This window comes from Pholcus phalangioides, unplaced genomic scaffold (assembly GCF_987345545.1).
Source record: "Pholcus phalangioides strain wild (caught in Gottingen) unplaced genomic scaffold, Ppha-v1.0 ptg000007l_1, whole genome shotgun sequence".
Lineage (NCBI taxonomy): Eukaryota > Metazoa > Arthropoda > Arachnida > Araneae > Pholcidae > Pholcus > Pholcus phalangioides.
Genome location: NW_028301600.1, coordinates 18,770,915 through 18,798,440, shown reverse-complemented (window position 1 = coordinate 18,798,440; position 27,526 = coordinate 18,770,915). Strand labels below are relative to the sequence as shown.

Below are 27,526 nucleotides of genomic sequence, written 5' to 3'. Positions count from 1 at the left end.
GAGGTTTAAGAATGAGATTTGCGGCACTGATTCAAGTAGTGTTTCTGGAATTCGTCACGGTAAACAATAATTTTCTTCTTTTTTTTCCCGCACAGTAATTCACTAACATCAAGAGAAGAATACAAATAAATAACATAAATTAGTTAAGTAATTCATTTATTACTGAATGAAGAGGCACCCATTGTTACACCTTCATCAAATTTCTCTCTCTCTCTCTCTCTCCCCCGCCCCCCTTCACATTTTCACTAAATCCACGCAAACGCCGGTTGGCATCAAACAGAGTAATAATCTCTGACAAGTGCATTTCTTATTAAATTTCAATAGAATATCAAGGAAGAGCATTCCTACTTATGAAAAGAAAAGAAGAGAACACATACTTTTTTCGTTGCTGAACCCTACGGTTGTAAGCTAAGAAAGGATAGCGTGACTGGTTTTAATGTGGCGCGAAAGACCACACTAAATAATTGAGGTAATATAAGGTTTGAATAAAAAAGAAAATAAAGAATTAACTTACGGTATGGAAATGATCGCAAAGTTCATCGAGTTGTTCGCCCGACAGAACGAAACTTTTTCGAAAATTTCCAGCCATAGTTTGGAGGAACGAAGAATCTTTAGCAACTAATCACACTGTCATGTGAAAGTGGTTTAAAAAGCCGACACTCCTCTCTTCCTCTCTCGCGGCGGTCGGTGGTTGTCCGTGAAACGATTACGATGGCCTCCTTTGCGATTATTTTCCGCACTCTGGCTATAATGAATATAACCATACGTCCCGAATTTAACGGGACTTTCCAATATTTTTTCGGCTGAATGAATGCATGAACGCCCGAACTCTGCGATCGGACCTATCCCGTTGCAAAGATCCCTTCCAGCTCAGCTTCGTGGCAGAGTCCGAAACACTTTATTATTGAATCAAAAAATACATGCTGTACATAGTTTTATGCACTATGTATTTTTAGTGTTATAGTTTTTGTAACTGCATTAAGTTTTTATAATTGCATTATAGTTTTTGTAATTGCATTTTTAACTGGGTTGCTGTATTTTAGAAATATATGACATCCATATTTGTTATGGGCATCTTTTTCTAAGTCACCTCGGTGGGCATTTTGCCTGTTGTGTCTTTGTATTTGTATAGCGTAAAATACACACAGTGTATGGTCACAATTTTTCAATTTGAGTATCTCAGCGAATATTGCAGTTAAAAACATGGGATCTTTTTTGTTGGACTCAAAAAAGACAGGGCAACAACTTTCTAATTGAAAGTTAGAAGATAGGAGGATCGTATAAAAATTTAGATTTTAAATTTTGTGACACATTGTATTTTTTCTCTCAAAACTGGTATAGCCTATACCGTCATTTCAACTTTTTCCAGGGGGGGGGGGCAAACGTTTTCCGGGGGGGACAAAAACATGTACTCAATGTATGTACATGTATATATTTGTATGTATATGTATATATTTGTATGTATATGTATATATTTGTATGTATATGTATATATTTGTATGTATATGTATATATTTGTATGTACCATTTTTAGTGTATTTTCAAAAGCCAGGGGGGCAACGCCCCCGACCCACCCAAATGACGGGCCGCCTGGGTATAGGTTAATTTTCTAACACATTTTGAGCATTTTTTAAATTGAAATCATATCTCTACGACAAACGGTTGATGAGATAAAGGCCGCATTATCGCTTACAGGATACCCTGTATAGTGTAAAGCAGTGGTTCTCAACCGGGTGTGCTAGGATATTCCAAGGGGGACCACAGACAAAACTCTCGCGAAAAGAGAACCATGGGTGCTGATAAGGGGCCACAAAGAAATGTGTGACGAAGAAAGTAACCAAGGAAATTTCATTTCAAACAACGTACACAGAGAGAGACAAACCCAACTTTTCTCCGATTTTTTAATTCAAATACCTCGACGAATAATATTGCACTTGGAAACGTGAAAGTTTTTTTGTTAGCTTCAGGAGGGACAGGGAAAAAACTTTCTCATGGGAGGGGGTTTCAGGACAGAGTGTTCGTATAAAAAGTTAGATTTTTATTTTATTTTAGGACGCATTGCATTTTTACTCTTGAAACTGGTACAGAGTAAATGTTATGAACACATTTTGAGCATTTTTTAAATTAGAACCATACCTCTACGACGAGCGGTTGATGAGATAAAGACATGCGGACACTCTGTATGTCCAATTGTGCCATTGGTCAGTTTCCATTGCGCCCCATCGGTACTGAAAGGTATAAAAACTTTTCGGTAGAGTCGGGTTAAAAAAATAAATTTACCGTCTATGTACCAGTAATGGGCCGCCCAGATATAAAGTGAAAACAATGAAATTTTTGCATTACCCTTAACATAACTGGAAAAAAGAGAAATTAATGGAAAAAGTACTACAAAATAAGTGGAACAGGTCTCAGCCATAATAATTTACAATGAAAATTCTACTTTACCCATGTTCTTTTGTACAAGTGATTTTTTTAGCAAAAGAATAAAAAAAGGTACTACTCTTCTAATTTGACTGTGGCAATAGTGGAATAATATCTGGACATGCTGCGTGAAATACATAATTTTATACATAAACAAAACACCTATTATTTCCTGTCGATCTTACACTTTGCATATCATTTTTTTTTTCTTTTATTTCTTGAAACACGCATATATTTTTGAGCATACGTATTTTTGAACATTTTTTTTTATATTTAAAAATGATGCAAGCACACATAAAACCACTTTAATTTTTCTTTTGAGTTTAATTTATTCTTAATTTCCATTTCGATTCTTGTTTGATTTGTTTTTAAATTTTATTGTTTTTTATTTTTTTAAATATATTAAAGCATTATGTGCTTCTGCAGGAATTTAGTCTCATTCCTTAATATCCCCGTACCGACGGCTCCCCAATAGTGGGGCTGACAGGGCTCTAGCCCTGATGTCCGGGGCGATTCTTATCATTTTTTTTTCACGCTATAAATTCACTATTGAGGATTCTTGAAAAGTCTGGCCCCAGGACCCACCGAAAATCTCAGCCTAGGACCCTGCTTCAGGATGTGGTGAGCCATGCCCATATTTGGATAGAAAAGAATAGATAGTATGTTTAAAGGCGTAAAAATACAGGATGTTCTGTTAATGGACCGACAAACTCAGAGGAACAAAAAATTGCAATGGAACATGGTGTCGCAAACCACGTTGAGAAGGTGAAAATCGCGAAAAACGCATACGGGTTTCGACGTCATACTGGAACGACAGGCCAGAAACACCACTTTAGGCTCACTGAAACTGAAACTAAATGGCCTAATTGCAATAATGCCACATGGCCTACAATTGGAACAATGTGAAAATGATTGGCCCTAAAATAGGCCACCCTTTCAACTTCATATACAATCAGTTTAATGTTTTTAAATCACAACCGATAAAATACATATTCAGAATATAATGGTATTACACTTAAATGCACAATGAAATGCGCTTTAAAAAAATGTGCTAAGAATCGGTCAAAGCAACATTCATTTTCCTACCTGTTTTTTTTTTCAAAACACTCTTCCACGTTGAACACCAAATGGCAACTGAAAGAATGTGGCTTGATATACGATAGAAAATGGTTCCAGACTTTTCTCATAATTTGCTTTTGACTCTGAAATACTGTATATATATTTTTTTAAATTGAAAATAGGTGACCCGTTATTGGTGCACTTACCTTACACTATGCACGTATAGGATCCTAAAGATTCAGACTACTTGAGCACATCACCAGTAATTCATGAATGTATCGTATATGACTTGTTCAAATAAAACTACTTCCAGATTTCTGGGGATTAAACGAAGAGAGCAAAGATAAAACAAGCAGAAATATACTAAATTATTAGACTATTATTTAATATTGCTCTATACCACATACATTTTCTTAAAGAAATATTTTCAAATATTGATGATGAAAGTTGTTTTTTTTTCTCGCTTGAGTGAATGCAGGCCAAAAATGATTCACTAGATGGGCAGTGTGTATAAGGGAAAATGTGTCTGGGAAAGATTTTTTCAAGAGAATTCACAGTTGCAAGCTTTTTATCGCGGGTGGAGTTGCCTGCCTCATGCCAACAAAAAATTTCAGCAATCTTTTATACTTCAGACAAAACATTGAAACATAGGTGGAGATACATGGGGGAGTGGGGAGCATCCCCCCCCCCCCTAGCGTCAAAGGTGGAGTCGGCTGATGTATATGTGTATATATGAATTGACATCATCATCGTGCCCCCCTCCCAGACTTTCAAGTCTATTCCGCCCATGCATTGAAAATATATTTGTTAAGAAAGTAATTTGATGGTAGCCTACATTAGAGACATATATTTCATGAGTATGTGAATTATTTATTTATTTATTCAATGTTGCTTGGCCGAGGCCTATACAAGGGAATGCGGTGGTGAAGTTTGACAGAGGAGACGGTTGATGTTGCAAAAGAAATCGGAAACGGTTGATGTTACAAAAGAAATCGGAAACGGTTGTACAATCAATAATGTTTGATGAGAGATTGTTCCAATCGGTTATTGTTAGAAGAAAGAAACTATATTTGAAACAATCTCGTGGATGCGAAGATGGATTTCAATTTTTTGGAATAGTTAATTCTATTGGAAAAGTGTGAAGCTGGAGTTAAAAACTTGGAAGTGTCGATATGAAAAAGGCCGTGAAGGATTTTGAAAAGGAAAGTTAATCGAGAGATATGTGCAGGGCTGCTGCGAGGAGGTGCAGGCAGGTCTGGTGTCCTGGGCGCCAAACCAGAAGGGGCGCAAATTTCACCCATTAGGCCGTCCTTCAGCATTACAAGGGGGAGCCAAAATGCGTTCTTGCCCCGGCTGACCAAGCATCTAGTTGTGGCCCTGGATATGTGGGTGAAAAGTGGTTGGATATTGAGTTGACGCTTCAGTTCAGTAACGGAGGCGGAGGATGACCAACATTTTAAAATGAAGCGGGCGGATTTATTTTGAATAGATTCTAATTTGTCTGTACTGGAGAGAGTATGGAGTCCCAGATTTTACAGGCATATGAGAGTACAGGAAGGATATAGGTTTAAAAGCAGATATCTGGAGTGACGGGTGGAGTTTTTAGGGTTTCGACGAAGAAAAACGAGTTTTTGGAGACACTTATGAAAGACGTAATCGACATGGAGGTTCCAGCGGAGGTCGGCAGAAATAATTACACCCAGATATTTATAATAAGAAAACTCGGTGATTATAGAGTAAGAAGAATGAAGACGAAGTCTTTTGCGAGTAAGTTTCATAAAACTGTTTTCGAAAAGTTTAGGGGTAATTGCCAGGATTAGCACCATTCCGATATAGGTTGAGATTATTTTAGAGAGATACTTGGTCGGATTCGTTGCGCACTGTTTGGTAGATGACGCAATCGTCTGCAAAGAGTCTGATATGGCAATTGATGGAATTAGGAAGATCGTTTATGAAAATCAAAAATAATAATGGTGAGAGGACCGAACCTTGGGGCGTGCCAGACTTAACCTGGAAAAATAGGGAGTTCTGGCCCTTGAAGGAGACAAACTGACTACTGTTGGGAGGAATGTTTCCACTTATTTAAGCAATTGAACACATAGACCAAGGTTTTGTAGTTTAAGTAGAAGTTTATTATGGGGCACCCTGTCAAAAGCTTTAGAGAAATCCAAGAAAATTATATCGGTTTGGATGTTTTTGTCGATACTGCTTGATAAATCATGAATGAAATGAGCTACTTGGGTAGTTACTGATAAAGATGATCGAAAGCCGTGTTGATTAGGGAAAAAGAAATTTATCGAATCAAGGAGTAGGTGGATTTCCTCGGCAAATATGTGCTAAAAAAGCTTGCAGCATGTAGAAGTGATAACAACTAGTCTGCAGTTAATAGGATTTGAAAGGGAACTTGATTTATATGAATTGGGATTATCCTATTAATTTTCCAGTCAGAGAGCAAGTTAGGTGTGTTTGATGAGACGTTGAAGATAATTCCAAGATAATTAGAAATTTGATCTCCGCAAAATTTGAGAATGTGATTTTGGATCCCCTCGGGGCCAGTGGAGTGGGGTTTCAATTTTTTTTAACAGATTCAAAAGGCCTACTTCAGTGAAGAAGACAGAACTAGAGTTGATAATGAATCGGAGAAGGAGTATTAACAGGAAATGGGGTCAGAGAAGAAAAACAACAGAGGTAATCTCAAGGTGAGAAGTTAGGTCAATGTTATCAATTTTAAGGGAAATGGGGCTAGCTGATTTAGGGCGAATTAAAATCCAAAATTTTGAGGGATTAGTTTTAAGGTAGTGGAGCAAGGAAATAGTTAGATAATTTGTTTTTTAGTGAGAGATGAGATGACTTTAAAGTTACAATTTGTGAGAGAAAGGGAGTTATATTGAAATTGAGTTTGAAGACATTTCGGCGGATTTTCCTTTTTAAATGGATAATATCATGGTTGATCCAGTGATTAAAGAGACATTTTGAGGAGGTATTATTGATGAGAACAGAGGCTTTGCGTTTTTCGATAACAGCTTTGAATTTACTCCAGAGAATATGAATATCGTTTAAGGAAGATGATGAGACGAAATCAGGGAAGGATATTTTGCATAAGGGAAAAGTCGGCCTTGTTAAAATTGAGTTTTACAGCAAATTTAAAGTAAGGGAGGGTGTGATGGAGGAAAAAATTTACAAAAGAAATTTTGTGGTCGGAAATGAGAAATCGAAACCGGGAATTTATTTGAAACAGTAATTAGGTCTAACGTAGAGTTAGAGTGGTTTGAGATTCTTGTTGATCTTCAATTGTACTGGAACAGGGGTGTCGGAAGTATTTTAGACCATGGGGTGCTCGTCTTGAGCTTCAAGTTAAAAAAATCACATTTCTGGATTGATTTTAACTTTCTAAACACTGACCGAAATTCATTGAATTCATGAATTCTTCTCTGCAGAACGCGAATTCAGTTTTATAAAATAAAAATAGGGCAAAAAAATGTAGTAAAAAATAATAATAAACTATGTGTATGTACAAACAAATACAAACACAAAGAAGCATATATTCTGCTTAAATTTTTTTGCACTCGTGTGCATTTTTTCACATAGTCCTCTACACCACTGTTTCTCATCCGCTGCGACATGGCCTGGTACCAGGCCCTGACATCAGTCAAACCGGGCAGTGAGTGATTCACTGTTTCATTTTTCTTCATTTATTTCCCTTCAGTCGTGTATATGACAAGGCCTTCTACTCACAAAAAAAGAACCAACCTGGCCGCAGGCTTCCATAGGTTCTAATCTTTCGAAACCCTCTACACAAAGTCAAGATTTGAAGCGATATTTTGTTCATTTGAGTTTATAGGAATTTTTTACACTAAAAATATGTTATATGATAATTGATTTTTACACTAAATTTTTAAAACATGTTTTTTGAAACAAAATTAATGTAGAAACTGCCTTATTGTTTGCTCAGAAAGCCACCACAATAATGTTTTCAAAAAAGCAGAAACATAGCCCTCACGTCCTGGGGCAGGGCCCCTAGGCTGGGATATCTGACGCACCCCCAAGCCAGACTTTTCACGAGCCCCTCTATACACAGGCGGTGATAGACTTGAAAGTCTGGGGGTCCCCTTCACGATGATGATGATGATCATATCTAGGGTGACCATACATCCTTTATTTCCAGGGACAATCCCGGTTTTTTCGGCAAAAAATTTCCCGGTTTTTCACGTATTTTCAATGAAGCCAACTTTATTTTTTCCAACTTTATTCTTCAAATCAACGATTAAAATTATCTTTCTAACTCAGAAATTATATTACGATGATTAAGACTACAAACAAGAATATTCATGTTACACATTTGTCTCTTTTTTTTAATTCCCTGAAATTGGAAATGGTGCTTCATTTCCGGCGATTGGCGACTTTTCTGTTATTTCAGCACGAGTTGGCAACTTTGCTTACTTTTGGCAATAATTAGCCATAATTGGCACTGTCCCGTATTTTTCTGTATTTCGAAGCTCAATTTCCCGTATTTTTCTCGAGCTCATATGGTTAAAATAATTATGTCAGCTCATATATACGCATATACCATCGATTATATTACAAGTAATATAAACTCGTTTATCGAATAAACTCGATGGCATATACATTAGATCAGCCTCAACTTTGACGGTAACGGGGTGGCCTCCTTCCTCCCCTTCCTGCATCTCCACTCATGCCTCTCTATAGTGAAAAAACATGAAACTATGAAAAAACAAAAAACTGATGATAATTCTCCTGAGCCGTGTCAGCCCTACCCTTGGGGAAGGTGGGAAACATGGTTTTTATCAATGAATTCAAGTGTTTGTCCCGGTTTCTCAGTAGCATGATCTGGTTACGAGGTCCTCAATCGAAGCTGAAAGATTCATCCACAATACAATAATAATTATACAGGGCTTTTGGCTAGAAAGATTTATCTGGAACAACGACCTGCTGTACAATTATCCCGATCTCCCTATTACCTCAATATACTAACTGGAGCTTGATGTTTTGAGTGAAGAAAAGTGTAATGTAAATTATGGCAGCAGTCAGTGATCTCGTATCCGCCGGCTTAATAGGTAGAGAATTTTTTCCGCTGTTTCGGTGTTTAAATATTTCTCTTCAATACACAAGAAATCACGATATAATTCAGCTGTCTTTTACCTATGTCCATACACTGCATAGTATTTTTATTCAAAAGTCGAGTGCACATTTTGTGTTTTCTATATGACTGCAGCAAAATAATATATATTTTACAATAAATATTTCAAGTTCAAAAAACAATGTTTTTAAACAATAATATTACCATGGATGCGAAGAAAATGATCGATATCAATTTCAATCTAACGTGTTTTGAGTTTATATTCCAGACCTTAGCATATTTGTTATATTGATGTGGGACATTTTAAATGCAAAGGCCACAATAGGCGAAATGCCCAACGAAGTGGTTGAGAGCCTCTCCCTATCGTTTTGATTTCAGACTACCCCTACAAGCTTTACGTCATCTGCGAATTTACTCGCAGTCCTATCCATATCCTAATATCGAGCTTAGGGGTCATTCGAGTATTACGTCCGTATAGATGGGGGGTGGGGGCAGGGAGTTTCCAATTTGCTGACTTTTAATGACGAGGGGGAGGAGGATTTTGATGATGCTTACGTCATCAACGAATCATATGAAATATTCTTATAATGGCATCTTACTCAGTATGCCAAAACAAGAAAAACTCGCTAGTTTGTGGGCACCTAAACTAACATTCTCCCTATCGATAAGTCCCCTACACTGCCACTTTAGTGATCTCTAAATGTTTCGCGGATCCAAGTGGTCTGGAAATATGTCCAATGTTTCGCGGATCCAAGTGGTCTGGAAATATGTCCGGGCAACTTAAGTGCTCTGGAACTGTTCCATGCATCACTCTCAAGTGATCCATAATTATGTCGCGGATCACTCAAGTAATCTGGAAATTGCCGCAGGTAACTTGAGTAATGTAGAACCACATGGGGTCTGCTTAAGTGCTCTAAAACTGGGCCACATGTCACTCAAGAGACCTCTAAATGTGCCACAAATCGCATAAGTGTTCTGGGACTGTGTCGCTGGTCACAGATGCAAGTGATCTGTGAATGTGCCACGGGCCTACTTGAGTGATCTGAAAATGTGCTACAGACTGCTTAACTACTCTGGAATTATGCCACAGGTCACTTAAGAAATCTGTAAATGTGCTGCTTAGTTCATTTTTACAAGATTAGGTTTCAGGGGCAGTCCATATCAGATAACCCCAGGACCACAGGCCAAGGATTTACCATATGTCTTGCGAGTGGGTCGCAATAAATTTCTTAAAATGAAATTTTGAGTTCTTAATGACGTACTCTTAGCCTTCAGATAGCATTGAAATTAACAGAAATTGATTATAATACCATATAAATGTATTTTCTTTCGAAATTTTAATTTTTTAAAAAATATTTTTGCATTAAAAAATTATTTTTTAATTGTCTGGGAGGGGGAGGCCAACGAACTTCCTTCCCGCGTACGTCTCTGATCCCCCCAATATGCATTAGAAAGTAGGGGCAGGCAATTTTTGACACTTGTCCAATCAGAAAATTTTACGTTCGCAATAACCTGCTGTGACCTATCTCACAAGCATTATTCTATCCACTTCAACAAGTTGCCCCCAATCCCTTTGAACATGCATCAATAAATATAAAAATAATTCAAGGCTAAGACTCCATAAGCAGGGTTGCATCAAATTTTTGAATTTCCAATTTTGATAAGGTTTTTCTACCTTGGCGACCATCTATGGGGTGACGTCATTTGGAAAGAAAGAGCATGCTCAATGAACATTCTGGAAGAATGATCAGCATTATCCACGTATCGTCTGAAAAAAAAGTTGCCAAAAATGTCGGCGGATTTTACTATAGCTGTTCCATTATTTCCCCCAATGAAAAATTTTAAATTGTCAAAGTGCCAAGGTAATTAATTGGCAACAGAAAGTAATCCCCAAATTTGGTGCAACCTTGCTTACGGAATCATAGACTAATTTTTAAAAAAAGAAAATTTTTGGTTATTGAGATTGTTGTTTGCATTCAAATATGTGTGTTGGAGCAATGTGTTTCTTAACCATTGTCCCTATTGGACCATATTTTTTCTCATGGCCCCTTTGTCTTATCCAGCTCCTTCCTTATCGAGGAGCTAGACCTGATTAGGAAGGTTTTTAACAGCTGGCTGATGGATGCCCTAGGCTAGGTCTAGACCATTCACCCAGAAAATAAAAGGACATAGGTTCGATTCCCCGCAAAGGCAGTTGAATTTTCTCTTTCCTAAATATATCTTCGCATCAGCCAGCTGTTAAAAACCTTTGTATGGATAGCGGAGAGTGACATCAACCTGAGATAAGCCGCCATCTGGTGGCAGTGTCAGCATTTGTGACCTTTAGCCTGAGTTAGGTCTGACCGTCCATGTACGGTCTCGTTCAGTGCACACGAGCTCCAAAGAAAGATTGAGATATTCGTTGCCTTTGTAGTCTAGTGGTCTAAAGGACGTGGGTTCGATTCCCTGCAAAGGCAGTTGAATTTTTTCTCTTTCTTAAATATATCTTTGCATTACCCAACTGTTAAAAACCTTCGTATGGATAGCGGAGAGTTACATCATCCTCGGATAGACCTTATTAGATTAATATTTTGGGAAAATTTGTATTGAAAAATTTTTCATGAGTAATGTCACCCCCCCCCCCCCATTCAGTGAGGGTTTTTGTGGGGGATATTATGCAGTGCCATCTCACTTCCATGGGCTCTGGAGCAAGAAGATGTTATGGAGCCCCTTACTTTAGCTGGAAACAACAGCTTATGGCAGGGGTTCTCAAAACTGTGCAACCTTTGTGGGGACCATGTGCCGCTGAAGAGGTTCTTTGTTAAAATGCTCCAGAAAGCGCCACGGAATAGCATTGACTGCAGAAAGGGGCGTCGTGGGTGTGAAAAGTTTGAGAACCCCTGGCTTATGCATTTAATTATTCTTGCAAATCATGGTATCAAATCTGTAGGGCACCCCCCAGTTGGCATCAGGGTCATGCCTGAATGGGACCATTTTTTCAGATGGCCCTGGTTCTGCCGGGTCACTTTAGTAGCATCAGGGCCCCTCCCACCTTGCTGGGAGTACCTGTATGCAAATTTACATAGCCACCGCTTATAAGAATCAAATTGGCAAAAGGAAAACCAAATGCTGTTTTAACATAGGAAAATCATCAATTGTAAGAATCAGATTTCGGCTCATGAGAATCAAAAAAGTTTTTCTTTCAAAAACTGCCACCATTCATCTAAGTAGTGGGAAGTTGTAGAAGTTTAAACTAACTTAAAATTCTAGAAAGTAAAATATTCAATAAAAATTGATAGCCCAAGGTTTATTTTTTCGTGTTTTACATTAAAATCATAATCTTGCTTGAAGGCCCCGTACTCCTTCCGTACTCCAGTGGTAATTTTAAGAGTAACAGCAAAGAAAATTCCAGATATAAGAATCGACCGCTTATAAGAATCAGAATGGCTGTACAAAACGTGATTCTTATAAGTAGCGGCTACTGTACATATTCTAGAAAAAAGTAGTGTCAAATCTCATTATTGTGGGGCCCTCCTACGCACTAAAGGCCCTAGTCTGTGTCCAAGTGGTATGTGTTAGTACGGCCCTAGCTCTATGGGCAGTTCCGCTTTATTCTGAAAGTGGTCACATTTTTTCCCACTTTGTTTCATTTAAAGCTTCATTTCTTTATCTCAATTTTTTTTCACAGTGCTTTGTAGGGCCCCTTGGTAGCCTGTCATGACTACCCTCAACTTGATTTTCACCCATGACACCCCCTTGGAGTATCTGAGGAATGCAAGGGAGCCGTATGGCCCTAGGTTGAGATACACCGTGTTAACGTGTATACAAGATAGAGACTTTTAATTTATTCTCATACAGATCCAGCAGTTACCAGTAAGAGCACTAAGTTAAGTATTTTTGTTGAAAAATAATGAGGTGGGATAGTATAGGTGTTTTGTATCTAGTTACAGCCCTGAGGACATATACCGACATGGGCTTTTCTCCAATCACGTCGGATAATCAAGGTTTTACTGCAATACAATCGCTTGTCATCTAGAACAATCAACTCTCGGTCAGTAAATACACTCATGTCCATAAATTGAGGCTAATGCCAGCTCCGACAAATAAAGGTTCAGAAACAAAACGAACGTTACTTATTCATAAAGCCCATTAATTAAACAAAAGATAAAGAACAAAAACGATGGTGTATGTATGATACCATTCATAAAAACTAAGATTTTTGCTCCCTGGAGCAATTGTAAAAAATATCTCCTTTACAAAAACTTAATATTACATGGTTGGTATGATGGTTAATACATTGTATGTCTCCCATGCGATGAAATACAGTCCGTACAACGCCTAGGCATGCTGAGTATCAAATTATCGATCTGATCTTGGGGAAGATCCCTCCACTCAGCAAGCAATGCTCTCCGAAGTTCCGGTACACATGTAGGAGGTGGTTGACGGGCTGCAACTCATCCGCCAAGCATGTCCCACACATGCTCTATCGGATTCAAGTCAGGTGAGAATGCTGGCCATTCCATACGGGTTATATCCTCAGATTCAAGGCATTCGTTTACAATGTTTGCTCGGTGAGGACGGGAGTTGTCATTCATAAACACAAATTCTGCACCCATGGCACCCCTAAACAAACGTACATGTTGTTCCAGAATGATGTCCCGATAAATTTGGGCTTTCATGGTTCCGGTTTGAACATGCAGATCTGTTCTGGAACCCAGTATAATTCCACCCCGAACGAGCAATGCTGCACCACCATAACGGTGTCGTTCAATGATGTTGTCTTGGTGGTAACGGGTACCTGGCGTTCTCCATAAGAAAGTCCGACTCGAATCAGACTGCAAGCTAAACCTGGACTCGTCGGAAAACATCACACATGCCCACTGTGACGATGTCCACATTGCATGTTCTCTACTCCAGGCTAATCGCTGCCGACAGTGAGTTGCCATGAGCGGAACACATCTGACAGGCCTGCGAGCATATAGACCAATATCTCCCAAACGTCTGTACACGGTTTGCCTTGAAACTGTGGTACCCATGGCTGCAGATAGCTGACGAGACAGGTCGGATGCTGTGCTCCGTCTGCTTCTTTTGGCAGTTACTGCCAAATACCGGTCTTCATTCGGCTTTGTAACTCGGGGGCGACCTGTACTGTAACGTCTATTGACATTTCCGTTATCTTGGAATCGTTGCCAAAGCCTAGAGATGACACTTTAGGCAATTCCAAGTTCCTCGGATACTTCCATCTGAGTACGCCCACATTCCAGGTGGCCGATAATTCTACCACGTAAAAAATCATCCACATGCGTCCTCTGTGTCATAACTATTCGCTTATGGCACTGAGCGCCTTACAGAACTCTTGTGAACAATTTCACTTCTTTGCCACCATTCTTTATATACCCCCCTTCTTACACTCTCGTCATTGTGACGTACTATCGGCATCATCTGGTGGCTTCCTGAAATTTGCATATCATTCTTGCAGATGTGTGTGATAATTCTACAGGGGAAATTTTTACTTTAGATTTCGATTTCCATGTGATTCTGAATTATCCTTAATTTATGGACATGAGTGTATAATGAAAAAAAAAAATTATGTTTATGTCAGATATATATGAGGGACAAAAATCAGATGCACATTAGAATTTTTTGACAAATAACTGAGGGGATTTGATAATTTTGGAGATAATATATTTTTGCATATTGTGTCTGTATTTTCTTTTAAAGGTAACTAATTTTTTTATTTGAATTTTGCTAACATCTCAATTGTTTTTTAGAAGTCTGAAAATCCTATATTTTAATTCTTATTTCAGAAAAAGACACAAATAATGATGTTTTGTGGACATGGACATATCCCTCCATTCCATCTGAAATGAGAGATATATTATTGCGAAAATGTGGCCTAGAAAACAGTTCCAGTCAGCGACATTCTACCGCATTTTGTTATTGTCATCATCAGCATTCATGGTTTTACATGAATCGAACAGAAGTTTTTGATTTAGATAAATTGCCTCGGGTATTAAAGCACTACATATAGTTTGTGTGATGTAAAATTATATTTTTTTACTTTATTTTGAATGCATGCTCTACCGCAGTTTTTTTTATGCAACAGATGAATAGCCCTTTTTATTCAGGATAAGCATAGACATGGATTTAAATTTACTACTACTACTTTCATTATATACAAATGGTGTTTCACCAAAAGATTCCAAAAGGAATAAAAGTTCCACAGCACATTCAAAAATTCAAGTAACTCAAAATTTAAAATAGTAAGTTTTTCACTCTCTCTATATTACCCCAAAAGAAATGTACCCCGTAACATATAGGCGGAGATAGACTTGGAAGTCTGGGGGGTACAATTATGATATCAATTCATATATACATTAGATCAGTCGACTCCACCTTTGATGCTGGGGAGGGCCCCCCCCCACCCCACCATATCTGTGTCCATGCTGTAGCTAGCAATTGAATGAAAATTTACTGAGAGAGATGTCAGCAATAGAAACTCTTGATTTTTGCCATTTTTTCCGGGCAAAAAATAACCAAGTTTCTGAAAATTTCAGGACTTCAAAAAGAAGTAAAAATCAAGAATCTCGGTCATCAATATCTCAGAAAATTTTCATGACACTAGAGAAAGTTCTCTACTGTTACAATCTGGGGTGTATTTGCTGAAGTTAAAGGAGACAGGAGACTACAATGGCTCCACTCCGCACATCAGGCTATTAAGTATGTTGTAAAGAAAGGGCAGTTGTGTCTTTGGCATATTAGTGTGCTTGTCAGTACTGCAAGATGACTTGAGTTGGATTCTCAGCAAAGACAAACAACTTTTCTTTCTTAAGTTCATCTTGGCACTAATACCCATAAAGTCTCCTCCTTTGATTTATAGCATTGTTTAAATGTTTTTTTAGTAAAACATACAGAAAAAAATTGAAAATAATCTATCGTGCAACTATAATTCAATCATCCATTGACAATTCAAAACACAAATAACTTTCTTTTTTCAAGTTCATCTCCACTAATATGAAGGAAGTGTCTTTTCTTGATGTGTTGCTGGTTGGAAAAATAACATTGTATAATACTAAATCTAATTTTGATGTGATGGATTGATTCTTTTCCTTCGGATTAATCTTAAATAAATAACACATATTTTTTTTATGATTAATGATGTCTTTTATGTATATTTTATTAAAAAGGTGCTTTTAAAAACATCTAATTATTATGTTGAAAATAAACGATTACTATTTATTAAATTTTTATTACTTTCGTTTTGGAAAAAAAAAATACTATAAAACTATGATTGCAGGTGAAACAGTTCATTTTAGTTCTTCAAACAAGAGATTTTCATCCAGAAAAATATGAGACATTGTCACGAGTTATGAGCAAAACATATTGCAAAACAGGAAATGCCTCTGCCATGTTGCAATTGTATCTTTCTGTTTTGGTGAAAGGATCCTGCTGCACTAAAGAAAATGGAAGCTTTTTTGTTAAAGACTTTGATATTAAAACTTCTCTTGCAAAAGTACCGGTTAGAGGTAAAAATAAATATTATTGTTTATTTGTGTGTACTATTTACAATGTTTGTTCAAAAAATACCCAACCATAATTTTTTTTGCGTTAACAAATACAGCTAGGGAAACAGGGTTAGGTACATGTTTATAGGCGATCCTAATGCACACGTTTGAATTTTTTCCTGCTTGCAGAATCTGTCAGTCGCGGGCAGATGGCAGATGAGTGAGGAAGTGTAAGTGAGCAGCAAGATGGATTTTTGTTTTTGACAAAATGATAGAAAAACTTGAATGATGCTACTGCACTAAATTGTGTAAAAAGCTTGGCAATGGAAAGTTTCTTTCCACTTTCCCTAGTGGAAACGATTCGCAAGATTCAAGAGGCCTTCAAGAACTAAGCAATGGGCAACACACAGATAAAAGAGTGGTACAAGCACCTTAAAGATGGCTGCACATCAGTGAAGAGTGAAGCACGTTCTATTAGTTCCTCAATGTCCAGAAATGAGTCATTGACCAGTGAGGACTCTGGTGATGCAGGATTGTCAAATAATGATCAGAGAATTTGCAGACAAGGCAAGCATCAGTATTGGATTCATTCATTCTATTTTGACTGAGTATTTAGGCTTCAAGAGAATCATAACTTCATGCCAAAGCTGCTAATGATCAAGCAGAAGTACCTCTGTTTGGATTTGGAGATTTGCTCAGGACATGAGATGGAGACTATGAACAGTGATCCCAACTTCACCAAAGCAGTAATCACTGGTAATGAGTTCTGGGGTTTATGTGTATGACCCATAAACCAAGTTGCAGTGGTCACAATGAAAGCATCCAACATCCCCAAGACCAAAAAAACAAAGCCGGTGTGCAGCAGTGTCAAAGTCAGGCTGACTGTCTTCTTTGACTCTAGTGACATTGGCTCATCAGGAGTACACACCAGGGTTTAAGCTGGATAAAAAATTCCTTTCGCAAAAAAGCGAAAATAGAGGGAAAAGCTTTAGCAAAATGCTACAATGCTAATGTAATGATTGATGGTTGGATGTCTACTCGTTTCATACCTCCTGTATGCATTTTTGCGAAAGTGGCTACTACTTCTTTCACATTCTACGATTTTCTTTCGCATTTTGTGAAAAATGCGACCGTAGCTTAAACCCTGGTACACACCACAACCATCCTCAAGGAGTGTTACCAAGAGGTTCTATGCCGTCTTTGGGACACTGAGATAAAAACAGCCGGACCTGGGGTAGCGGGTAATTAGCAGCTGCATCATGGTATCATGCCTGCCCATTATTTACATTTGATATAGAGTTTCCTGGCCAAACACGACACGTTTGTGCTTTGTCAGCCTCCCTACTCTGTATGACTTTTGACTTAAGCTGAAAATACCTCTGAAAGGGATCAGATTTCAGTCCAGAGAAGACATCATGCAGAATGCGATGGACCAGCTTTGTGCCATTTGAAAAGAGGCATTCCGGCTCTGCTTCTGACAGTGGCAGAACCATTGGAAGAAGTGCGTTGCAGCCCAAGGAACATTGAAGGAGATTAGTGTAAGATTGTTGTATCTGGATACAAGTGTTTTTTATGAATAAAAAGATGAGGTTTTTTTTTTGCAAAAAAAAAAAACAACAACAAAACCACATAGAAAGGACAAGACATGAACACAATAATTATATTGGGCCCAAGGGACATAATGTCCTTCCAGTCAGCCCTATGAATTAAATTATATTTTGCCACCATTTTCCAAGTACCTTATGTTATGTTAATAAATGTTATGTAATAAGATATGAATATTTCAAAAATTTATGAACTGTAAAAATTTGAATTATCAGCTCTGAAATTGTTGAATTATGATATTTCTTATATAAATAATGAGTCTGTGGAATAAATATACCTTTTTGTTTCCCAATACTATTCATATATACATATAATATATCTTTATAAGCATATATAAATATGTATGCTTATAGAGATACATTATATGTATATGCCTTTTTTTTGTACCATGACAACATGAAAAATGTCTGTTTATTTCAGCTGTGATTAAATTATCCCAACATTTCACATTGATGTCGTTATTTATATTGTATTCTATGAAAACAATCTTAAAATATATTTTAATAATTTTGCTCACTTTTTGCATACATGAAAGCTTAATATTCATTGTTACAATTATGAGCTGTCGACTGAAATGAATTCACTATTTGGAGCAGTAAACGAGAAACATTTTTGAAAAGGGTGTTTGTTTATTTTTGTGACTTCAAATTCATGTTTAATTCTTGCTGAAGTTCTGTTTGTTTTCTGCTTTAACTAGTTTTTTTAACAAAAAATTTATAAGTCTGTAAATGTATAGCTGTCTAATGTCCAATATATGACAATTTATATTATTATCGTATGTACGAAGGTTTTTAAGAACTGGATGTTACAAAGATCTATTTTGGAAAGAGAGAAAATTCAACTGCCCCTGCGGGGAATCGAACCCACCTCCTTTCACTTTCCGGGTGAACACCCTAGACCACTAGACTACAGAGGCACAGAATCTCTCAATCTTTCTTTGGAGCTCGTGTACACTGAAAGGGTACACCCTGAAAATATGTACACCCTACATGGACCAGACCAGACTCAGGCCAAGCTCACAACTGCTGACGCTGCCACCAGATGGCGACTTACACAAGGATGACGTCACTCTCTGCTATCATACGAAGGTTTTTAACAGCTAGATGTTGCGAAGATATATTTTGGAAAGAGAGAAAATTCAACTGCCCCTGCGGGGAATCGAACCCACCTCCTTTCACTTTCCGGGTGAACACCCTAGACCACTAGACTACAGAGGCACCGAATCTCTCAATCTTTCTTTGGAGCTCGTGTACACTGAAAGGGTACACCCTGAAAATATGTACACCCTACATGGACCAGACCAGACTCAGGCCAAGCTCACAACTGCTGATGCTGCCACCAGATGGCGACTTACGCAAGGATGACGTCACTCTCCGCTATCATAAGAAGGTTTTTAACAACTAGATGTTGCGAAGATATATTTTAGAAAGAGAGAAAATTCAGCTGCCCCTGCGGGGAATCGAACCCACGTCCTTTCACTTTCCGGGTGAACACCCTAGACCACTAGACTACAGAGGCACCGAATCTCTCAATCTTTCCTTGGAGCTCGTGTACACTGAAAAGGACCGTACATGGACGACCAGACTCAGGCCAAGCTCACAACTGCTGATGCTGCCACCAGATGGCGACTTACACAAGGATGACATTGCTCTCCGCTATCATACGAAGGTTTTTAACAACTGGATGTTGCGAAGATATATTTTGGAAAGAGAGAAAATTCAGCTGCCCCTGCGGGGAATTGAACCCACGTCCTTTCACTTTCCGGGTGAACACCCTAGACCACTAGACTACAGAGGCACCGAATCTCTCAATCTTTCCTTGGATTATCGTATGTATTACATGTTTGTATTATCGTATGTATTACATGTTTGTATTATCGTATGTATTACATGTTTGTATTATCGTACGTATTACATGTTTGTATTATCGTATGTATTACATGTTCGTATTATCGTATGTATTACATGTTCGTATTATCGTATGTATTACATGTTTGTATTATTAGTGTTCTTGCTTTGTTGTATGTGTTACTTAATTTTGTAATATTGGTTAGGTAAGCTCCACCCCAGGCACTTAATCCATAGGTTATAATTGAATAAATCCCATACATAAAAAAATGTCCTTTATAAAAACTCCATCTATTAAATATTTTAATTTATAAAGTAAAACTATATAAAAAAAATCAGATTTTATTAAGTAATTTATCACATTGCAAGTTCCATTTTAAATCTCCTGTATAATAATTCCTAAATATTCATATTGGTGTACTCTTTGTACTTTATTACAATTGCAGTTCCGTTATGTTTGTTGGTGGCAAGCATGTATTTTAATGGAGATCTCAGAATTAGAGTTTATGCTGCTTGTTTTAATGCATTGATACTGGGTTTCGTGTATGTTTAATTTGAGTTTGTTTTCGGTCATCTACTGATTAATATATCTGAGGTCGTCTTCTGTTTTTCTCAAAGTTATCATCTACTACTACTACTTAACCGAACATGTATCTCGTACACATTCCTCTTCGGAATTTCTAACGAATCGGCACATGCCGGATGGGTGTTCTGAGTGTATGCTTGGCCCCAACGTATTTATGTTGTCGAGTTGTGCTTGTTTCATGTTCTTGCTGCCATCTGGCTTCCATTTTCTGAAGTAAGGATGGAAATGCTTGAATTTTCATGTCTTGTGAGTATCGTGTTGTAGGCCTGCCTACTCTCTGCGGAGAGACTTTTTCAAATGGGAGATCGGCTCACATTCGTGCCTTGAAGCTGGAAAACTGCAGAAAACCAACTTCAGCCGACCACCACTGTGCCGTCAACGGGGTTCGAACCTGGATCCTCGGGACAAGATTCCAGCACGATGCCCACACGACCGCAGAGCGGCTAAAAAAAAAAAAAGTTATCTTCTACACTCATGTCCATAAATTAAGGATAATTCAGAATCACATGGAAATCGAAATCTAAAGTAAAAATTTCCCCTGTAGAATTATCACACACATCTGCAAGAATGATATGCAAATTTCAGGAAGCCACCAGATGATGCCGATAGTACGTCACAATGACGAGAGTGTAAGAGGGGGGTATATAAAGAATGGTGGCAAAGAAGTGAAATTGTTCACAAGAGTTCTGTAAGGCGCTCAGTGCCATAAGCGAATAGTTATGACACAGAGGACGCATGTGGATGATTTTTTACGTGGTAGAATTATCGGCCACCTGGAATGTGGTCGTACTCAGATGGAAGTATCCGAGGAACTTGGAATTGCCCAAAGTGTCATCTCTAGGCTTTGGCAACGATTCCAAGATAACGGAAATGTCAATAGACGTTACAGTACAGGTCGCCCCCGAGTTACAACGCCGAATGAAGACCGGTATTTGGCAGTAACTGCCAAAAGAAGCAGACGGAGCACAGCATCCGACCTGTCTCGTCAGCTATCTGCAGCCAACGGGTACCACAGTGTCAAGGCAAACCGTGTACAGACGTTTGGGAGATATTGGTCTATATGCTCGCAGGCCTGTCAGATGTGTTCCGCTCATGGCAACTCACTGTCGGCAGCGATTAGCCTGGAGTAGAGAACATGCAATGTGGGCATCGTCACAGTGGGCTTGTGTGATGGAGAACGCCAGGTACCCATTACCACCAAGACAACATCATTGAACGACACCGTTACGGTGGTGCAGCATTGCTCGTTTGGGGTGGAATTATACTGGGTTCCAGAACAGATCTGCATGTTCAAACCGGAACCATGAAAGCCCAAATTTATAGGGACATCATTCTGGAACAACATGTACGTTTGTTTAGGGGTGCCATGGGTGCAGAATTTGTGTTTATGAATGACAACTCCCGTCCTCACCGAGCAAACATTGTAAACGAATGCCTTGAATCTGAGGATATAACCCGTATGGAATGGCCAGCATTCTCACCTGACTTGAATCCGATAGAGCATGTGTGGGACATGCTTGGCGGATGAGTTGCAGCCTGTCAACCACCTCCTACATGTGTACCGGAACTTCGGAGAGCATTGCTTGCTGAGTGGAGTGATCTTCCCCTGGGGCTCGAAGGGCTACCTCCTTTTAGGGCAAATTTTTTCTTGTCAGAATTTTTTCTATACTTTAGTTAACCTCAATCAGGGCTGGATTTTTGGGGGATAGAGGGTAGTCCTCTTTGAAAGATTTTCCATATTTTTTTATTGTTAAACTTTCAAGTTTTATTTTGAAAACATTTAAGTGACAAAAATTGAAATAATATGTTCATTGCTTTTTTAGATGTCATAAAGATGTTTGGTTTAGAAGTGATATTGATTTATACAGCTGTGATTCTGAAGAAAAGAATTGTAGCTTACCACCATCATCTTGATTCTTTATTAAGTTTTCTGAGGTGAATATTAATTAAAAAACAATTTTATCAGACTTGATGCAAAATGATATTTTTGTAATTCATAAGTTCATCATAGATGCATTATAAATTAGGTGAAGGACACAATATTCTTTTTTTCTTTTGCAAAAATAAAAGTACATTTTTTTACTACTCTGCTTAAAAACTGGATTCAGTGAGCCTAAAAGCTGTTTATTATGTTATAAATGAATAAAACGCAATTACTTTTCTTTATCTGAGGCAACAAAAATCTTCATTTTAAAATTGCAAACACATTTTCATAATTAACAATATTATGATAGATGTTTTACCATATATTGATCACCAGACATTTGAATTTCTTGGTGTTAAAACTGGAAGTGCTGGGTGGAAGGGGCTGGAGCAATCAGAAACATGTTTCACAGCAAGTCGCCAAGCACCCCCAGAATAAATTCTTAAATTAAAATATTATGCATAAAGCTTAAGCTGGGCACCCACATGTCTAAAACACATCAGATTCTCCTGGAATTTACCCGTATTGAAAGATGAAAACAGATGAGATCAGAAAGCTGGCTGGAGTTGATTGGATGGAAAAGCATCGGAAAGAGGAAAGGATGTAAAAATGTATGCATCCACACACACAACAGTGAATTAAAAATTGTTAAATGATATATTAAATAGAAATTAATATATTTTGTACAATATTAATATCAAATACATACAGTAAATAAATGCATTGTAAAAGTTTTTATTATTTTCAGGGTCATACCAACTTTTGTTTGGCACCGCCAAAATTGGAATCTTTTATATCCATATATGCAGCTAACAAAAGTAGAAATCGCTGAGCTTTTAACCTTGAATACCTATATAGCTGGATTTGTAGATGCTGCAGTGGAGGGAAGAACAGAAATTTATGATGTATTTGTAAATTTTGCTGCAACTGAAATCACTGTTGCTTCACATGCTAAAGGTGGGTTTTTAGAATCCCTCTAAAATTTCAGTAGATTTTTTTACCACCTAAGTAGAATCACATTGTTCTTTGATAGTTGAATTTATTAATGGAATCATTTCATTAAACAAAAAACAATTATATAAAACTTCACTACTTTCTATGATCATAATTTATTTAGCTCTTGCCCTTTATGTTATATTAAAAGATGATTACCTTCTCAACTGAATGAAAGTAACCTTAATTAAAGATTTTAAATCATGGATTAATTTCTGTAGTAAAATTTTTTCCTTCAATTTTGTATCCATGTTGATTTATAATTTGTATTTTCTCTCTGATGTTCAAATCTCACTGCTGCATTTTGTGAACAGTATTTAAGAATTTGAAAAAACTGATAAAATCTGAAGGACTAAGAGTCAGTCTTGCATGCAGAGCAATATTTTAGGGGTTCTCCATACTAAGTTATTTTGATGAAAAAAATATTTTTTTTACATCGATTGTCAATTTTTTTTTCAGAAATGTTTGCTATGACCAAAACTCATAAAGACATTGCGGTTTTTATTACAAGACAAGCAGAAAATGCTAGTACAAATGATGAACATATAATTCAAGTAAGAGTTATTATTTTGTTTAAAATTGAAGGTTATACTATTGAGGGCGGTATTCACCGACATGGTTTAAACTATAGTCACAATTTTTTCATAAGAGATTCACACGGATTGGTTAAATTCAGGTTTTTAACCAATCTATATTGATCTCTTATCCAAAAGTTGTGACTACAGTTTAAACCATGTCTGTGAATACGGCCCTGAGTTGGCTATAACATAGGCACCATCGTTCTCAGTTAATTAGAGATATTTGTTTAAAAACCCATATTTATATACCTTTTAAATAGTGATACCCTGCTAACGAAGATAATTCATTCCAGAATCATGTTCATTAGCCAAAATGTGGTTTCCCATAGGTTTCTATGAGAAAACCATTTGATTTGTTCCAGGTACTGATAAATATATTTATCATAGCTCAAAATTTAAAGGTAAGTTTTTAAAACACCAAGGGGGGAGCTCTATAAAAAAGACAAAACTCAAAAAACAGGTTGCAATATAGTTAGTACTAGTTATTTTAGCTGCCCAAATAGCAGTACCTAAATTTTAAGAAAAATAATGGTGGTTATCAGCCTGTTTCATGTGAAAAATAGTTTTAGATATAGCTATCATTTTAACATTCACTGTCAAGTTTACTGCTACCTGTGAAAATGGCTGTTAGATGGCAACACAACTATTGTACGTTTTATACAGTGCTCTTTCACTCTACATCATTTTCATGGACTTTATCAGACAATATGATGAAGGTAAGTCCATCTTGTTTCTATATCATTTGTAGATGTATTGCATATTTGTACAACACAGATCAATTCATCTTATTTGAAGAAGTGTTTGGTAACTTTTGTCAGTATAATGTATGTTTGTATCATTTTATTGAAAGCTTTTCATTTATAATTGGTCTCATTTATAAATTTGCATTTCTTCAATAGGAAATAGCACTCAAAACCAGTGAATTGCTAAACAGTTTGAAATCTCTTTGTTCAAGAAATGATGATGGAAACCATGTTATTAGTTTATCGGCATTAAAAGAAAACAAATTTGCACCGGCCCTCGAGAATTTTCTTTGGAATCTGGCTGTTGCAGAAAAATTGATAGAAGTTTGAAGAGACTATTTAAAACTTAGTATACTGTGATCTCTGACATTTTTTTTACATTCATATTTGCATTAAAACATTTAGTTCATTTGCGTTTTCCATATCATTGAATTTTCATTTTTGAAAAACAGGAGCTATAAATAAAGTTGCAGTGTTTTTTTTTATCCTCAAATCAGCCAGATAAAGCTATGAAATGAAGTTGAATCTGAAGTCTAAGTTTTGATTTGATTTTTTTTTGGCACAAGGATTTAATAGTTCATGCTTTGCCAAACCTCTGTCAACAATACTGCTTCTGAATGAATAATATTTTGCTTTTATGAATTTTAAAATAAAACATGTAGCTGTTGTTTTTTTACTTGATTTTCCCTGTCACATAACTTTGGGAAACTGACTGCCTTTTTTTCCCCTCCTCTTTGACACCATTTAATATGAAACCATAACTTGAAATAAAAAACATTGTTTTGGCATTTGTATCCTCCCTCATACAGAATCATAAAAACGCATGAGAACCTTCAAATTGATGCCTGAAATGCAGGGCCGTCTTAACAGTATTATAGGCCTTCCAGAAAAACCGATGTCCTGGGGCTTCCTACTAGTTCCTGCACTTGCTCTTGAAAAATCATAATACCAAATTTCATTATCATGAGGTGCCTGTATAGTCCCATGAAAAAGAACTGATGTGATGAGGACAACTGGTAACCCTAGATAAGGTGCCTAGAATGAAAGAATGGGTTTCCAGGAGTCCTAACCCTACCTATATCATCTTTCATTCTAATTATTTGCCTAAAATTATCTTCCCTATATGACTACGGGAATGAACAGCTTAAGATGAGAAATTCAAAAACTTTATATACCGCGACAGTATGATTCTCAGAATTATTAATGCAGAAATAAAAATTTATGGCCTTGCAAAGCGATAGAAAAAATTTAGACAGTTTAAAAAGAAAACTTTTCAATTTTTTTTTCTTTTAGTTTAAAATGTTTTGAGGGTTAGTGGCTCAATATATTCTTTTGGACACGCCCTCTCTCGAAACAAAGTGTCCTGCCCCAAAAAAGGGTAGGTACTGTGTATGCATCTGGGTAGTGCTCGTATTGGAAACAAATATTAAAACACTGATCCTCTCGAACTTTTCCACCCGTGAATCTCTGAATAGTCTAGAAAAGAATCATTTCAAAGCACTGAATGGACAAACCCCTCGCGATGCATATACTTTGAAAACCACTTAACTCCTTCACGTACAGGCTTTTGGCAACAAATCTGGATCTCTCTGATGTATCGGCAACCTTTTCTTAACCTTCCGTAAAAGGGTGAGGAGGGAAAAAAATATATAAGGACACACACAAGTATTTCTTTCACGCCCTTGCATATACAGTAGAAGTCCGTTATAACGACAGCTCCCAATCACGGGAAAAATTGTTATAACAGACTTCTCAGCGGGTTATTTTTGTAACGTTAGCTCTTTGACCTGCAAATCACAAGTATCGAGATTGTCGTTATAGGCCATACTTGTTATAACGGAATTTGACTGCATATGTAGGGGGGAAAATCACTTGCAGGAGTATAGAAAAACGGAGGAAAAAACCATAGAATTGGCCCAAATATTTCGTCCGTGATCATGAAGAATGTACAGTGCTGTATATTTGAAGAGAAATAAAATCATCGTAGCAAAAACCAAATCAGTAAAATAAGTATATTTACTTTTCATATGGTTAACACGTATTAAAATCGTCCCCATACAAATTCGCGATAACAGTAAATATTTTTCGTATTACCACGAGTGCGTAGTCCTATGCTACTGCACCCATCGCGCACACCCCTGAGGTCAACTCTGAAACCAATCTACAATCGCGGTTGATGAGAGGGGAATTTATTCAAAAATTTTTGTCGCAATCTAAGTCTCAGCCTCGAAAGACCCAGCTACTAATGTAGGGTAGGTAAGTTTACGGTGGATTCACACCTACAGATACTCAGCGTGTCATGTCAGATCTTAGAGTAGGTATAAGGGTAAAAAGAAAGAGAAAAACCCTATATTTCTCCTCCGCTGACGTGTCACGTGAGTGCCGTCGTCTTCTATGCCAGCGAATTTCCTTCTACGGCTATTTCATATGGTGAACAGTACGAATAGTTTCAACTCATTGTAAAAATGGTATCTGCTTGTTGCACACTTCCGGCTATTCCGAAAACACAAGTCAAAGGAGGACTATTAACGTTACATATTTTCATGCTTTTGAATAAGTAAGGTGTGTCCCAAAATGATAGCCACCTGTATTTTTTCGGTTTTTTCTAATATAAGTTTATTCTGACAAGAGCTGCTATATAACACCCATACCTAGCTTATATTAAATCTTTGCCACAAAAACTTTTTTGTTGAAATTTCAAATCAAAAAAAAAATATCGAATATTCTCTTTTAAGTCGCGTTTTCTATGCCGCGCGCAACGTGATTCGCCGTCCACTCACCAATAAGAAAACCAGCATGACTGTTTTCCTACAGAGCGCAATACGCCTCACGACAGCGCTTTACGTCGGGCGTGATTGGCCGACTGCTTCTGGAAGAGTCAGATGCGTCGTGCGCCGCGCGTTTTTGCCGATGTTCTCTTCACTCTTATGTGTTTTCTTTCCCTTCAAACCGGAGCATGCAGACGACACACAGAGTAGCTGATGCCAAGGCCATATACCAAGGGCGTAGCCAGGGGGGGGGGACTTGGGGGTCTGGTCCCCCCCCCCCAAATGTGAGAAAATGACCGAAAAAAGGGAAAAAGATGGCCAAATCCATTGTTCTGTCACTTTGGTCCCCCCACCCCGAACGAAATTTCTGGTACGCCCCTGCCATATACTATAACAATATAGCCGCCCTGATCTGATGCG

At 37.5% G+C, this 27,526-nt stretch overlaps 2 protein-coding genes and 1 non-coding gene across 3 annotated transcripts in view; 1 reads left to right on the top strand and 2 right to left on the bottom strand.

Annotated features, from left to right (window-relative positions):
* Fim (plastin-2 fimbrin) overlaps nucleotides 1-664 on the bottom strand; it is an 85,108-nt gene extending 84,444 nt beyond the window's left edge. Inside the window, exon 1 of the mRNA XM_089232777.1 lies at nucleotides 515-664. Coding sequence (XP_089088903.1) covers nucleotides 515-589 — 75 coding nt within the window. The 5' untranslated portion in view covers nucleotides 590-664. The remainder of the gene's footprint in view (nucleotides 1-514) is intronic.
* Nucleotides 665-8,484: 7,820 nt separating this feature from the next.
* LOC149085020 (DENN domain-containing protein 10-like) lies at nucleotides 8,485-25,014 on the top strand. The gene is made up of 7 exons (XM_089232776.1): nucleotides 8,485-8,555; nucleotides 14,365-14,567; nucleotides 15,855-16,083; nucleotides 21,924-22,035; nucleotides 22,773-22,981; nucleotides 23,477-23,571; nucleotides 24,495-25,014. The coding sequence occupies exons 1-7, from the start codon at nucleotides 8,516-8,518 to the stop codon at nucleotides 24,666-24,668; spliced, it is 1,062 nt and encodes a 353-aa protein (XP_089088902.1). The 5' UTR covers nucleotides 8,485-8,515; the 3' UTR covers nucleotides 24,669-25,014.
* Nucleotides 19,112-19,185, bottom strand: TRNAS-GGA (transfer RNA serine (anticodon GGA)). Its single transcript has one exon. It is a non-coding gene; the product is annotated as a tRNA-Ser (tRNA).
* Nucleotides 25,015-27,526: the final 2,512 nt, after the last annotated feature.

Bases quoted from the DNA above. Each gene is read 5' to 3' on its own strand.
- LOC149085020 (XM_089232776.1), top strand. From the start codon at position 8,516: ATGGCAGCAGTCAGTGATCTCGTATCCGCCGGCTTAATAG. The intron at 16,084-21,923 runs GTAAAAATAAAT...TTGCTTTTTTAG, and splicing joins TGCAAAAGTACCGGTTAGAG to ATGTCATAAAGATGTTTGGT. The intron at 22,036-22,772 runs GTGAATATTAAT...TATTATTTTCAG, and splicing joins TCTTTATTAAGTTTTCTGAG to GGTCATACCAACTTTTGTTT.